At 40.5% G+C, this 16,428-nt stretch overlaps 1 protein-coding gene across 1 annotated transcript in view; it reads left to right on the top strand.

The window, feature by feature from the left end:
• COLEC12 (collectin subfamily member 12) overlaps nucleotides 1-16,428 on the top strand; it is a gene marked incomplete at both ends in the record, with an annotated part of 189,161 nt that overhangs the window by 162,573 nt on the left and 10,160 nt on the right. Inside the window, one exon of the mRNA XM_084252682.1 lies at nucleotides 15,171-15,659. Coding sequence (XP_084108808.1) covers nucleotides 15,171-15,659 — 489 coding nt within the window. The remainder of the gene's footprint in view (nucleotides 1-15,170; nucleotides 15,660-16,428) is intronic.

A 16,428-nucleotide genomic window follows, 5' to 3' on the forward strand; every position in this document is an offset into this window, starting at 1 on the left:
CGAGCATGAAATACACCTACTGTGTGCCTGCCACTTTGGTTGAATGGACCAAATATAGGCCTACCTTATTTTAGTGCACTTCACTTTATTGCACTTTACTTTTACATAACCAGCAAAAATATTAGGCTTAGATGATGGTTAGCATTTTTAGATATAAAGTTTTTTTTTATTGAACCATGTACATAGTTTAGACATTATACTTTGCATACTTAATATTCTATAGTATAGTGTAAACAAATCTTATATGCACTGGAAAACCAAAAAATTCATTGTGCTTGCATTATTGTGATATTTGCTTTATCGAGGAGGTGTGAGACAGAACCCACAATATCACCAAGGTGTGCCTGTATAAAAAGTGGTGGGTAATGAGCTGTAAATCTGGAAGCAGGTCAGGATGACAGATGGCAGAGCCCTGTTCAACACCTTTGTCAGTGACTAGCATAAAGACATGGATGACCTGGAAATTCAATACTTACATGACATGAAACCACATATATTGGCCAGTGGATGATAGAATCATAATACAGAGGCATGAGAGTTTTAGCTGACTGCAAGTCACTAAATATGTCTGTCAGGGAAACGAATGTGATTTTTGCTTACTATATCTTACTCTCTATAGTATGTCAACACCAGCCCTGAGGTAGGGGTACTTCAGAAGGGACACCTTTCAAGAGGGACAGTCACAGACCAGCATGCTCAGAAAATGATAGCGTCTAGAAGCCATGTGCTGTGAGGAAAGACTGCAGGCCCTAGGAACTTTAACCTATAAGACTGCTCAGTGGGGACTAAGGCAGCCGTCTACAGCTATTTAATAAGAGGCTATCATATGGAAGAGATTATTTAAAATCTGAGGAGATCCAGGGGGTGAAACAAATACTAATGGGGGTTCATTAAAGAATATTTTGATTTTATATAATGTTCCTTTTACAAATGGATGTTGCCTGAAAGTGTAATGCTTTTCTTATTTACAGAAGCTGGACAATTGAGTCAGAGATATTGTAGGTATGAATCATACTCTGAATAAGGATGGTCCTTCAACTGTTAAGAAAGTTCTTCAGTGCTTGATCTACTTTTTTCCTAATTACTTCTCAACCTAAATTCACAATGAGGCAGATCTCATCCAGTGTGTAACCTCCTACACTAAGAGCTTTCTAAATTTCTCATGGAATTGTTATATATTCAAGGGTGGCTTAACAACTGGGATGCATTCTGAGAAATGTGCTGTTAGCTGGTTTCTTCATCATGTGAACACCAAAGAATATAATTACACAAACCTAGAGGGTATAACTGACTCCACACCTAGGCTGGATGGTGTAGCATCTAGGGACCAAGAGTCCATGTAGTACATGTCATCTGTTATTGACCAAATTGTTGCCATACAGCACATGCCTATAACTTAGCTGATCCATTCATCACATTCTGGGTATTTTCTAGCAGTAGATTTCATAGTTTGTTAGCTGGTCTTCTACAGGGAAATATCTGACATGTTTAGTCTACAGTGTAGCTCATCAGCTGAGGAAGTATATCATAGTTGAAGATACACAACCGCAGCTTTAAATTAATGTTACCATTATTATGATTTGTTTTTATCAGCTCACATTGAGTGTGAACATACTGAGTGCTTTTCACAAATCACCCTACTGAGTCCTGACAACTCTATTATACAGGTACTTAGATCATTCCCAAATATAAATAAGGACAACTATTCAGGCTTAGATTTAAGGAACATGCTCAAATTTACAGAAATGATAAATATCTAAACAGAAACTGAGCACATGTTGTCTGGTGCCAGAAACTATTAATAATTACTTTTAGTTAATTATTAATTATTTTAATTATTGATTATTTTAGTAATTATTATTTTAGTAATTATTAATAATCACTAAAACCCCATTAATAATCACTAAAAATGAGTGCCCTTCCTTCATATCCCCAGATCCACCTGGACAAGTCTGTGAGGATAGGGGAGTTAGGATTTCATTCTAAGTATGGGGGGCTTTAAATGAGGTGGTGACAACAGGATTTATATTTTTAAAAGGTCATTCTGAGTGCTGGAGGGAGAACAGATTATAGGAAAGGGAGGAGGGAAGCGGGGCTTCAGTGAGAATCTATGGACCAAGAATGGGTGGCTTGGCATAGGATGGTATCAATGGAGGTGACAGAAGTGAGTTGACCTGAGAAATTTCTCAAGCCAACCAAGCTGTCTCCTTTCTATTCAATCCATTCAACTTCTTCCAAAGCATTCTTCTTCTTCTGGAATGCCTACCAGGTACCCTAGAAGAACAGAAACTGGGGTAGGAACTCATGTCCACATGCTTCCTTTCACATTTCTCCAATATGTACAGATCTAATCCCTGAGGTAAAGATGAGATAAAACAGGAGGGAGCAGGACTGGACTAACAGTGGCTTATGTTGGGCTTGCCTCTACTAGATTCAAAATATTCTTATACTTTCCAGGAAGTTCTAATTGACTCACACTTAAGGAATCCTAATACTTACAGTACAATTCAGTCACATAAGACATTTGCCTCATTGGGCCTCCCCGGTGGCGCAGAGGTTGAGCGCTGGGCTGCGAAGCTGCCCGCAGCCTCTGCAGTGCTGGTTCGATCCCCGATCCCTGACTGCTGGGCGAGGGTCCCACATGGAGCGTAGACCTCTCCTGCTGTGCCCACTGCTCCCCTCAGCAGTGTGCTTTGTCAGTCTGCCTGTTCTGCTCCCCACTCTGGCTCTGGTGAATTCTCTCACCCTCCCGCGCTTCTGTACCCAGTGCTTGTATAAATAAATAAATAAATCTTTAAAAAAAAAAAAAAAAGACATTTGCCTCATTAAGAAGAAAGGTGAAGCTAACTGATTGCACTAAAGCTAGATGGTAAGGTGGAAATAGATGTGAAAATCACCTGTAGAATCCCAGCAACAATTATTTCTTACATAAATCAAACATCTTGTTAAAAAGTCTTATTTTTGTTACAAATAATGTAAAGATTTTTACCTTCACATAGTTCATACCTCATAGTGCATACTCTTGGATAGGAAGTTTACCTCACCTCCTGAGCTTTTATTCTGTAAGCCAGGAGATTGTAAGCTGCATTCCCTTAGTGCATTAACAAGGTTCCTTTCATTTGCTCTTCTGAGAAAGGCATAGGATTTAGTAGAGGCAAAAGACTTGGAGTTCTGGAATTGGACAGATTGGAGTAACAATGCCAAATCCTCATCTTCTCTGTGCCTCACTCTCCTTGTCTGTGTCTAGCTTTTAGAGTTATTTGATGTGATAATATAAAGCACTTAGTGCAGCGCCTAGCAGAGGGCTAGCTAATATTTAGACCCAGGTGTAAGTTCAATTCCTATTTAAGATTTCCCTCTGATACAACCCAGCTAATGTACTATAGTGATAAACACCAGGTTCCTGGGCACAAGGAATAAAATTGTACAGATAGGGTTAAGGATGATTTAGAGCCAAAAGTACTTACTGCTGGGTTTCTGGCACCTAGCCCTGGAGAGGAATCAGACTTGGGTGCCACCAACAGATAACATTCATTCATTTCTTTAATCCTCATTTGTTGAGTATGCCAGTAACATTGCCAAGCATTTTGGATAAATTGCTTTCATTGTTAAGTCTTTTTTAGGTAAGAATTATTGGCATTCCGCATTCTCAGGGGAGGGACCTCTGGCACAGAGGGCCTACATAATTTATCCAAGGTCAGGCAGCTAATAAATGATAGTGCTAACCTCTGTCTATTTCCAAACCCATGATTCCAAAGCTACCTGCCATCTTATGGCAATTTATGAGAACAGATGACACATTTGGAGACTAAAATACAGGCTAATGTGTTTCTAAGAGAGCAATCAATTAAGGCTCCCATAAGGAATTTGACATTTGAGCTGGAATTGAAAGATGAGCTGGAAGGTTGAAAGGCCAGGGGACAACATAGGATGGGGACAAAGCTAAGTGGATCAGAGAAGGCCTCAGTTTTTCTCATTGTCCACCCCATACCCTTTTGATATGCTTCCTGAAAAAGACTGTTCATCTGGGGAACCGTGAGAGCAGGTATTCTGAGGCATAGATGCAGACCATGGCCAGTTGGTAAGAAACAGTCAAATTACCAGCAAGGCTGCTAGATATATGATCATTATATGAAATAAATTTTATTTACATATAAAAAAATTCTAAAATTCATTAAAAATATAATTCTCAAAACAAAAATAGGCATATGTGTAAATTTAATCAAAGATGTGCATTTACAGAATAATAAAACTTAGCAAAAGGTAGTAATGAAAATGTATTAATAAATAAGTGAAAGACAAATCTAACACTTGATATTGTAAAAGATGTCAATTAACTGCAAGTAACATATTAACATATGTATATTAATGGTACATAAATTCAATGCACTTCCAAAATCCTGACAGAATATTTTATAAAATCTCACCAGCGTATCTGACAAAGACTAAAGATAAAGACACTATGAATAATTTGGGAAGACTCAATCTACCAGATATTAAGACTTACAAAGCTACAATGTATATTTTCATTAAAATGGTTAAATATACCTACTTTCGTGGACAAAGAGCTTCCATGGCTTTCTAGAAGTTTAAGTTAAACATGAGGTCAAGGATGAATTGTTCTTCCATTGCCAAATACCATCATTTAAATCTTTTTTTTTAAATAGAGGTAACATTAGTTTACAACATTGATTGTATTTTAGAGTTACAGGACCTCCCCCTTCAGGTGCCTTAACACATCTCACCCACACCAACTAAGCACCCAAATCCACCACCATAGTCCATTGTGCTCCCTCACTGCTTTGTACTCACCTCTCTGTAATCTCAGTTCTACAGTCAAATTTCTAGGAGTTGTAATTTGTTTGACTTTATCTGATCATTTGTTTTGTTTCTCTATATTCCACATATAATGACACCATCCAGTATTTGTCTTTCTCCTTCTGATTTATTTTGCTTAGCATAATCCTCTCCAATTCCATCCAGGCTCTTGGAAATAGCAAGAGTTTACCTTTTTTAATAGCTGAGTAATACACACACATACACACACATACCACATCTTAATCTGCTCGTCTGTTGTTAGGAATTTAGGTTATTTCCATAGCTTGGCTATTGTAAATAATGCTTAAATGAACATGAGAGTGTATATTTCCCTTCAAATTAGTCTTCATATTTTTTGCATAGATACTTAATAGTGGAATTGCTGGGTCATATGGTACATCCACTTTTAAGATTTTGAGAAACCTCCATACGGTTTTTGATGGGAACTTGATCTGTCTATATTCCCACCAACAGTGTGAGAAGATTCCTTTTTCTCCACATCCTCACTGACACTACTTGCTCTGGCCTTTTTGACATGTGCCATTCTCATAGATATGAGGCGAGGTTTTTTATTTCCCTGACACCAGTAATAATGAATATTTTTTCATGTACTGTTGGCCATCTAAATGTCTTCTCTGAAGAAATGTCTGTTTAGCTCTTCTGCCCATTTTTAATCAGGTTATTTGTTTTCTTTTTTGAGTTGCATGAGTTCTTTGTAGCTCTTGGATAGCTGCCCCTTGTTGGATGTATGGTGTGCAAATATTTTCTCCCATTCAGTAGGGTGTCTTTATATTGTAGAAATAGTTTATTTTAGTGACAGTTTCTTTTGCTATGCAGAGCTTTTTAGTTTAATGTAGTCCCAATTGTTTATATTCTTTTGTTTTCCTTGCTCTTGGAGATGAACCCGCAAAGACATCTCTGAAGTCTATGGATTTTTTTTCCTTCCCACTGCAACCTTTTATTTTTTATTTTTTTAATATTTTATTTTATATAATTCTTACATCATTTTTCATTTTTGCACAATGTATGCATTTTCATTTTGGTTATATTCCCAATACAATTGCACCCCCCCTTATTTTGACCCTAATCCTTCCTCTCCCCACCCCCCGTAGTGTGTCTCTGGTTTATAGTTGCTTGTTGATTTTGATTTTTACTTTGTATTAATTAGTCTTTTTTCTGGTCCCTTATTTAGGTTTTCTAGATTCCTGCTGTGAGTGAGACCGTTGATATTTTTTTTTCTTTCTGACTATTTCGCTGAGCATGATCCCGTCTAGCTCCATCCATGTTGCTGCAAACTGCATGTGTTTATTGTTTTTGATTGCTGAGTAATATTCCATTGTGTATGTGTACCACATCTTCTTGATCCAGTCATCTATTTGGGGCATTTGGATTGTTTCCATAGCTTAGCTATTGTAAACAGTGCTGCTATAAACACAGGGGTACAGGAGCCCTTTGGAATTAATGTTTCTGTGTCATTTGGGTAAATACCTAGGAGTGGAATTGCTGGATCATATGGAAGCTCTATCTTTAGTAGGTTGAAGAATCTCCACACAGCTCTCCATAGTGGTTGGACCAGTTTGCACTCCCACCAGCAGTGCAGGAGAGTTCCTTTTTCTCCACAACCTTGTATGGCTTGGAGCTTTTTGCCTGTGTTTTCTTCTATGTATTTTATGGCTGCAGGTCCTACATCCAAGTCTTTTATCCATATGAGTTGATTTTTGTATATTGTGTGAAATAGTGGTCTAGTTCCTTTCTTTCTTTTTTTTGGCTGTCCAGTTTTCTCAACACCATTTATTGAAGAGGCTTTCCTTTCCACAGGGTATATTCTTGACTCCTTTGTTATAGATTAACTGCCCACATAGGTGTGGGTTTATAGCTGGACTCTCAATTGTGTTCCGTTGGTCTGTGTGTCTGCTTTTGTTCCAGTACATATCATTTGATTATTATAGTTTTGAATTGTAGTTTGAAGTCTGGGAGTGCAATGCTGACATTCTTCTTCTTTTGTGTCAATATTGTTTTGGCTATTTGGGTTCCATTTGTGGTTCCATATGAGTTCCAATGTTCTATTTTTTTTTTTTTGAGATTTTTTTTAAGATTTATTTATTTATACAAGAACTGGGGTATAGGTCAGAGGCGTGGGAGGGTGAGAGAATTCACCAGAGACAGAGTGGGGAACAGAACAGGCAGACAGACTGAAGACAATGCTGAGGGGAGCAGCGGGTGAGTTAGGAGAGGTGTGCCACACCATTTGGGTTTCTCCCTGGCCAGTCGGGAATTGAACCCATGCTACAGAGGCTGCAGACAGCTTCATAGCATGGTACTCAACCCGCTGCGCCACCGGGGAGGCCCTCCAATGTTCTTTCCTAAATGCATTGAAACTTTCACAAGGATTGCATTGAATCTGAATACTACTTTAGGTAAGATGACTATTTTGATAATGTTAATTCTTCCAGTCCACGAGCAGTAATATCTTTCCATTTCTTTCTGTCTTTGTTTGTATAGGTGCTTCACCTCCTTTGTTTACTTGTGGATATTTATTCTTTTGATGTAGTTGTAAAAGGGATTATTTTCTTAATTTCTTCTTCTTCTAGCTCCTAGTTTACTTTAAGGAAGACAGCTGAGTTTTGTACATGGATTTTGTAACCTGCCACTGCTGAACTGCTTTGTTGTTTCAATTAGTTTTTCAGTGTAGTCTTCATAGAGTTATTTATGTATATATATTCCCATGTCACCTGCAAGTAATGATAGCTTTATTCTTTCCCAATTTGGATTCCCTTTATAACCTTTTCTTTTGTAATTGCTCTAGCTAGGGCTTCCAATACTTTGTTGAATAGTAGCAGTAAAGTGGACATCCTTGTCTTATACCAAATCTTAGTGGAAAAGCTGGCAGTTTTTAACCATTGAAAATGATGTTAGCTGTAGGTTTGTCATATATGGCCTGTATTATGTTGAGGTATATCTATCTATCCCCACTTTTTCCAGGGTTTTCATCATAAATGGATGTTGAATCTTATCAAATGCTTTCTCAGCATATATTGATATAATCATATGATTTTTTTAAAGATTTATTTATGTACACAACTGGGGTACAGGCCAGACGTATGGGGGGGTATGAGAGGATTCACCAGAGACAGAGTGGGGAACAGAACAGGCAGATTGACTGAAATACACTGATGAGGGGAGCAGAGGGCGAGTCAGGAGAGGTCTGCTCTCCATTTGGGACCCTCGCCAGCCGGCCGGGATCAAACCAGCGCTGCGGACAGCTTCACAGCGCTGCGCTCAGCCACCTGCGCCACCAGGGGAGGCCCTGGTATAATTCTTTAAGGCTATTCTGTCCTTATCTATTTTCTGTCTGGTTGATCTGTCCACTGGTGAAAGAGGGAAGAAGTCCCTAGTGTATTTTTCCCAATGTTTGTTTTCAGATTTGATAGCAATTGCATTTTATGTTTTGATGCTCCTCCATTTGTTGAGTATATATTAATGTTATGTCTTCCTGATGTATTGATCCATTAATCATTGCATAGTGTCCATCTCTTTCTTTTATTACCTTTTTTTAGCGGAAATCTATTTTATCTGAAGTACAGCTATCCCTGCCTTCCGTTGGACTCCATTTGTTTATAGGATTGTTTTCCAACATTTTCTCTGAGCCTACCTTTATCTTTGGAACCCAGATGTGTTTCCTGGAGACAACAGAAGTTTGGACTGTTTTCTAATACAACCAGACACAACCACACTTCTGATTGGTGAATTCAGTCAATTTACATTTAGAGTGAATGTTGGTATAGAAAAGTCTGTCATGTTTTCCTAATGATTTTATTTCATTGTTCAGTTCTTTATGGATATTCTTTGCTTTGATTTAGATATGAGAACTTTTTTCAATTTCTTGTGGGTGCGGTATCTAGTGTTTACAAACTCCTTCAGCTTCTATTTGTTTGAGAAGGCTGTTGCTTCTCCATATGTGAAGGAAAATCTTGTGGGATAGAGTATCATTGGCTGGCAGTTTTTATCTTGAAGCATTTTGATCATGTCTTTCCATTGTTTCTTTGCCCACAGTGTTTCTTTAGGGAAGTTACATGTAAGCCTGATTGGGGTTCCTTTATAGGCTATCTGCTTCTTCCTCCCAGCCTTCAATATTCTTTTTTTTTTTAAAGATTTTTTTTTCATACCTACAAGAATCAGGGTACAGGCCAGATGTGCAGGAGCATGAGAGGATTCACCAGAGACAGAGTGGGTAGCAGAACAGGCAGACTGACTGAAATACACTGCTGAGGGGAGCAGTGGGCGAGACAGGAGAGGTCTGCCGCGCCCAGCTGGCCAGGATAGAACCCGCACTTTAGAGGCTACCGGCAGCTTCACAGTGCTGTGCTCAACCGCCTGCGCCACTGGGGAGGCCTTTTTTTTTTTTCCTTCAATATTCTTACTTGGTCTTGAGCCCTTGGAATTTTCACTACGATGCATCTTGGCGTAGGTCTGATTATGTTAGACAACCTGGTGTTCTTTTAGGTTCATGGACTTTTATATTTAGTTCCTTTTCCAGGTTTGGGAAGTTTTCCCTATTATTTCTTTGAAAAAGTTTTCCGTTCCCATCTCTCTCTCTTTCCCTTCTGGGATATCCGTCATTCCTATATTCCTTCTAGTGGAGTTGGATAACTGTCAAAGTGTTTCTTCAATTCTTTGTGTATCTCTTCCTCTGAATTCAGTGAATTATCATTTTCAGGTCACTGATTCAATTTTCTATAGCTTTTTCCAGAGTTTTCTTGTTTTTATAATCTCTATTGATCTTTTTAACCTACATTCCTGCTATTATTTAAAGCTTCATTTTCGATCTTCTTTACTTTCATTTCTCAGGACATTCATTTTTTGAGTTTTTTTTAAAAGATTTATTTATTTATGCATACAAGAATGGGGGTACAGGCCAGAGGTGTGGAGGGTGAGAGGATTCACCAGAGACAAAGTGGGCACAGAACAGGCAGACTGACTGAAATACACTGCTGAGGGGAACAGTGGGTGAGACAGGAGAGGTCTGCTGCACCATGTGGGTCACCTCCCTGGCAAGGGATCAAACTTGTGCTGCAGTGGCTGCGGTTAGCTTCATAGGTTGCATCTTAACCCCTTGCGCCACAAGGGAGGCCCCATTTTTGAGTTTTTATGTATACCTTTGATCAGCTTTTCTGTGTTTTCTTACTTTTTTGAATTTTATTATCATGGCAATTTTGAACTCTTATCTGATAAGAACAAAAGATCGTCCATGCCTTTTTGACTGGGTTCTGGAGATCTGTTCTGTGTGGTGTGGTATTCCTCTGTAAACCCAGGTTGCCATTTGTTGTGGGATTATTTACTTTCTAAATATTAGAACATTCTAGATTCAGTTCTAGATTCAGGGGACCCCAGGGAGGATTCTACTGGCAGTACAAACAGACTGCTCAGAGTTCTGGTTGTATTCAGGCATTTTTGGAGCTTGTAATGGCTTTACCAGCAACCTGGTATTCTAGCATTTCAGAATTCTCAGTCAGTGAGCCAACCATATGGTGTTGAAAGCAAATCTCCAATTTGTTGTGTATGAGACATCACATGTCCCTCCATGTGTAGCATTACCATTTTCTTAACTGAAGTCATGTTGTTACTGCACAATCTTACAAATATTTCCATATCATTTGACTCAGTGTTTTTAGTTTTTTTTTTTTTTATAGAGGCATGTTTTATTTGTTTGTTTGTTTGTTTATACATGCACTGGGTACAGTCAGAAGTGCGAGAGGGTGAGAGAATTCACCAGAGCCAGAGCAGGGAGCAGAGCAGGCAGAAGGACCGAAGCACACTGCTGAGGGGAGCAGCGGGCGGCAGGAGAGGTCTGCGCGCCATGTGGGACCCTCCTCTGGTGGCCGGGGAGCAGCCGGGGATCGAACCGGCGCCACAGAGGCCGTGGACAGCTTCGCAACCCAGCGCTCAACCGCTGCGCCACCGGGGAGGCCCTCAGTGTTTTTAGTTTTAAGGTACTACTAAGGATGGCTTAATCTTCTTTTCAGTTAATCTCCTCCCCCCAAAAAATATCCAAGTAAGCCCTAAAAATGATGGTTCATCCAACTATTAATATACTGTAAATGATAGTAGTGTCCCAGGTCCTAAAGGAAGAGATATCCCTGCCACTAATAATCTACTCTTACAATGATCCAGTGCTCACTTTTAAAATGGTTTAGCTCTTTTTCTCAGTGCTATTTTAAAAAAGAAATAATGAATTTATTTAGTAAAAGACAGAAGATTTATACAATCTGAAGAGAAACAGAGTATAGATCTCTGTATCTTAATGAGCAAAATATATGAATAAATGAATCCCTTTATGTATGGGATACACAGAGGAAATGTTCACTTAGCCCAGGATGAAGGCAGAGTGCTGGCTTCCTTCTATAGCCTGGATCATTTTCCCAAGACTGGGGCGGCTGTGGATGAAAACATGGATAACAGTGTGTTGGCCAGTTTATCCACAGCCATGAGTTATTCAACCTTATATTATTAAAAGAGAGACAGGTAACTTATCTGTGATGCATGTAGTGCTGTGTATCAAAAATTCTGGGTTTTTTGCTAATCCAGCTAGGAAAGCCATCATAGGTAGGATTTTAATCTTTATCAAAGGCAAAAACTTGCATTTTCTCCTAATATCTATTGCCTTTCTTCATAAGATCTGGAAGTTAGCATCTACTGGTATTTTGTGCTAACTGTGGGACCCACATTTATGCCATTTTTCAAATAAGTCACAGCATCAATGCAGAGTGACTGGCATATTCCAGAACAAATTCCAATTCAGAGAGAAATAGTGTAGAACACCACTAACTACACAATCCAGAAGAAAATGAAATTTTAAGAAACTACACAATCCCAGAAGAAAATGAAATTTTAAGTTTTCCCCACTATCCAAAGGTAGAATGTTCTGATTAGGTAGGTCACTTTTGGGTCTGGGAACACTGTTTTCATTAATTTATATGCATTCCCAGACACAAAAAATAGAGTACCAAATTATACCAAATAGGAATGTTCTACTTTCAGATAGTGGTAGAAACCTGTAATGAACAGCTGTCACCCCAAGTAAGGAGGTCTTAGACTCATATCTGGAGAGGAAGAGAGAGTTGTGTGTCTTTGGAATTCTCTCAAACAGAGGAAGGTGTCTGGAAGAAATACAACTTCTCACTGCATAGTCTGTCAGATTATGGAGAAAAACCCCTGAACAGTCACTATTTCATGGCCATTCTATTTCCAGATGTGAGTGACTGAGAAACACTGATTATTGGAAAATCCATAAAGAGGATAAAGAATTTCTAAAGCACTTGAATTTTCCAACAGGCCTTCCTCATTATTTGGATTTCTTAAAGCTAAACATAGAACATAAACAAAAGTAATTGAGAAGTTATTTTATATTTGCTGTTATTCCCAATAAATTAGAAAGTTTTTTCTCTGTTTTGGCCTGTTGTCACTGTCGTTTCACTAGAATTTTCCAGAACTTTCCATAATGCTACATTCAATCATGGGGATGTAGCATGGTAACTTCACTGCTCTTAATCTCTAAGACACAATTGTTTCTCAACTACAAAGGTATTAAGTTACTTTTTTAAAGGAAATAGATCTGACATTTAACACTCACCTTCCCTGTCTTTAGCAATTGGCCTAGGCTATAAACCTCCGCGGTTAAACACAACTTAGCTTGTAAGTTTCACCACTGGATTCATCTTAAGTGTGAGTCAGGAATGTTATCTCCCCTGATCATTCCACAGGTCAACCTGATAGGTAAGATGAAGCTGTACTTATTAAAGTGAGGGACACCTTGCAGGTTACTATTCCCAAAAAACCTTTCCCTTCTGGTCTCCCCGTGGCCTCAAAGCCTTAGTATTAATGCACACAGTCTTTTGACCTGTGATTTGATAAGCATTTGCTGAATTGCACATTGATTTGTGTGAAAAGCACATTGATTTGATAAGCATTTGCTGAATGACTATGTGCCAGAGACTGCTTGCTACTAGATGAAGGGCCTTCTAAGACCAAACAAGAGCTAAAAGTTTAGAGAAGGAGGAATATCTTCCATCTGGAGAAACCTATGAGGATTACATAGTGGGCAAACAGGAATTTTCCAGATGGATATAGGCAGAGGAAATTGAAGAGGTGAAATGTGCAGAAGTGCAGAGGAAGACAGAATAAACATATCTTGATGCCAGATGATCAAGTAGGGGCTAAATATTCAGGAGCAGTAGAGATCAGAGATGTGCATGAGGAGCAAAAATGTGAAAGAGATGCAGAGTGGGATGAACAGAGCGGAATTCAGTAGGAAGAGCAGTTTGGCAGTTACATAAAAATCTACCAAAAAGATAGATGGGTAAGAGTGAGGAAGGACACCCCCACTAGGCTTGTGACAGTAACAGAGCTGTGATGGTATAGTGGGGGTAGGGGGCAGTGAAGGGAGGACATAGCCAGTAAAGATGCCAATTACAGGCATGCCAGGTTGGAGGTGCTGGCAGGACACCCCAGAGAAAATCTGACTAGCAGGTGGAAATAAGGACATGACTCCAAGGCAGCTGATGATAGGAAGAAGCAACAGGAGCTGGTAGGCAGAAGTCAGTGGGGCAGGTTCAGGGAGAAGGTGCTTTATCCCCAAATCTCCTAATGTTTCCCACTTAAGGAGCATATAACCTAGAAGGAATGCAGTAAAGCTAATCCTAGACATTAGCATAAACTCTTCTACAGCTCAGTAGAGGGTCCTGTGAATAAATCTGTGGGCAATGTTATGGGTAGCCTTGAATAAGGAAAGCTGAGTCTTGGGCCTAGGTTCTTGCTGAGGAAGAAGAGACTGGTAAGTTGGGCTTGGGGTTCTGGATCATATGAAGCTACAGTGATGTCTATCAAAGCAGAGGAGGGAGGGCAAAGAAAGATCCCCAACAGAGGTTGGAAGGGCTGTTCTATAGTTCTGTCTGCAGAGCAGTTGTTGGGGGAGGAAAGGTAAAGAAAACTCAGGGTGGAAGACCTGCCCATCCTTCATCTCAGCACTTCCATCCTTCCAACCTTAAAGATTTTCTGCTTCCTTAGAAATAACAAGTATGAACGTTTTGTTGTTGTTGTATACTTATTCCTGTAGAATGGTAGCATCTCAGAAATTCTAAGATTCTGTCAGGGGAGTTAAATATTTGAGGAGAGTATTATAATATTTGAGTCAAATATTTGAGAATAGTATCCTCTAAGATGAATCCACTTCAATTCTTGTCCCAGCACCACTACTGGCTTGTGATCTTCAGAGTTTTATTCACTGAGGAGCTAGCAGAAGCATTCGTGGCATGGGAATTATGTTCCAGGCTTCCACCTGGAAAATACTATAACCTGGAACAAAGAGCTTGGCTTCTCTGGTCCTCTGTATTCTCAGATGTGTTGTAGGACTAAAATATCTTAGACGAAGTTCGGGTGACACAATGTGTGTGAAAACATTCATTGTACAAGTCCTGGTCATGATGTATTTGTGTAAAGGTCCCAGTCACCCCTAACAATTTAGGGGAAACAAAACCATCCTATGTTAAGTGAACTACTTTATGGGGTGGAAAGGATAAGCAAGTATTTGCCTTCCTACCCCTGCCTTTTTATGGGAGGACTGTTTTTTCTTCCTTTGGTGGAAAAATTGTGTCTTTTTTTCCTACCCTACAAACTAATTTTTTCTCTAGCCCACCTTTCCTATTTTGGTGATTAGACTAACCAATGGAAAAACCAAAACTCCTCAGGCCTGGCCTAGCACTGTTTGCCAGAAAGACCTCCTGTCACCCTGAGCTGGAGTGTGTCAGCCCTATGGACAGCCATGTCTCCAAAGCACCGGGGGAGGAACAGGCATGCCATGTGGGATGTGACAGAGGGGAACAGGCCTAGGCAAGAGTTCTCGTTGAGGGAACTCCAGGTTTCTCAACACTTGAAGGGTTTTTTTGTTTTGTTTTTATTTAATTCAACTCTTTGTCACATGACATTAGTGTTTGTCATATAACAGGTGATAAATATTTGCCAAATCAATGAGAAGAGGAGAAAATAAACAGGAGGGGATCTTAATGCCAACAATAATCGTGTAAAGCTGTCCCTACCCCTAAAACATCCATAAATCCTAAAAAGCTGTGCTGTTAAGATATATCCTAAATTCTGGGAGCAGGAGGAGGTGAGCTAATTAAAAAAAAACTTGTTTAAAAAAAATTGCCATCAACGATAGTATGGTAAAATAAGCACTCTAACATTTTTTGTACATCCAGATTTTATTTTAGCTGGAGATTTTTTTAAGAAGGGAAATTCATCATCGTTCACAATGGTATCCATATTTATGCCATTTACTTTTTTGTTGTTGTTTTTAGGTCCTCCTGGCCCCAGGGGTCCAAAAGGTGACAGAGGACAGCAAGGACCCCCAGGTCCCACTGGCAATAAGGGACAGAAAGGAGAAAAGGGAGAGCCTGGTCCACCTGGCCCCACTGGTGAGAGGGGCCCAATTGGGCCCATTGGCCCCCCTGGAGAGCGTGGCGGCAAAGGATCCAAAGGCCTGCAGGGACCCAAAGGCTCCCGAGGGTCCCCAGGGAAGCCCGGCCCTCAGGGGCCCAGTGGGGACCCAGGCCCTGCAGGTCCACCAGGCAAAGATGGACTCCCAGGCCCTCAGGGCCCTCCTGGCTTCCAGGGACTACAAGGCACTGTGGGGGAGCCAGGTGTGCCTGGACCTCGGGGACTGCCAGGCTTGCCTGGGGTGCCAGGCATGCCAGGTCCCAAGGGCCCTCCTGGACCTCCAGGCCCTTCAGGGGCAGCGGTGCCCCTGGCCCTGCAAAATGAGCCAACCACAGCACCCGTAGCCAATGGTAAGTCTGAGCCATCTTTCTCACGTGGGGAGGGCCAATGTGTGTGCTTATGGCTGGGCCAGCCCCCAGTATGCAACTCCATGCACTGCCCATGCCCCATTTAGTTCAGCAGCGAAGGCACTATGCCGGGCTGGCACACAGCCTGCCGCTCTCACAGGCATCCACGCCAGGTGGCGTCACTCAGGCACACATGTTTCTCTCTAAACACTATCAGGTTCCCTAGTGCTTGTTTATTTAGCTAGGCCAAACCCTAAGGGACAAAGGCATCCATCCCCTAACATTTCTTCATGAAAGTCTGAGGCTGGCCACCCCCAAGCAAGCCTGTCTTTATTTCACACCCTTCACCTGGGGATAGACATCCCTTAGTTAACGTGTAATGTTCCTCATGCCAGGAGTTCATTTCTTTTTGAGAAGGTACTATGGTGCCGTTGAGTCCTTTGATGATTAAACCTCTGGCAATACCTTTAATGTTGAGTTAGCAACCCAGCCCATTTTACTGTCCTTTGACCCAAACACACTTGATTTCCTTTAGTGTGGCTCAGGTCGTCTCTGCTGCTCTGTGAGCTCTGTGTTCTCACATCTAGTTGTTTATGGGTGCCATCTGATTCCAGACTGATGTTGAACATCTGTGCCTTCGCTGCCTCTTGCTGTTCTTTCTGTCATTGTAAAGACTAACCCAGACAGAGGAACAAAGACCCAGGCATAGATATCTTCCAGATTATGTAGCTTTAACTACTGTGTGCTCTGTAGTCCACGTACCAGTCTTTGC

This window comes from Talpa europaea, assembly GCF_964194135.1.
Source record: "Talpa europaea genome assembly, chromosome: 13".
NCBI classification, from domain to species: domain Eukaryota; kingdom Metazoa; phylum Chordata; class Mammalia; order Eulipotyphla; family Talpidae; genus Talpa; species Talpa europaea.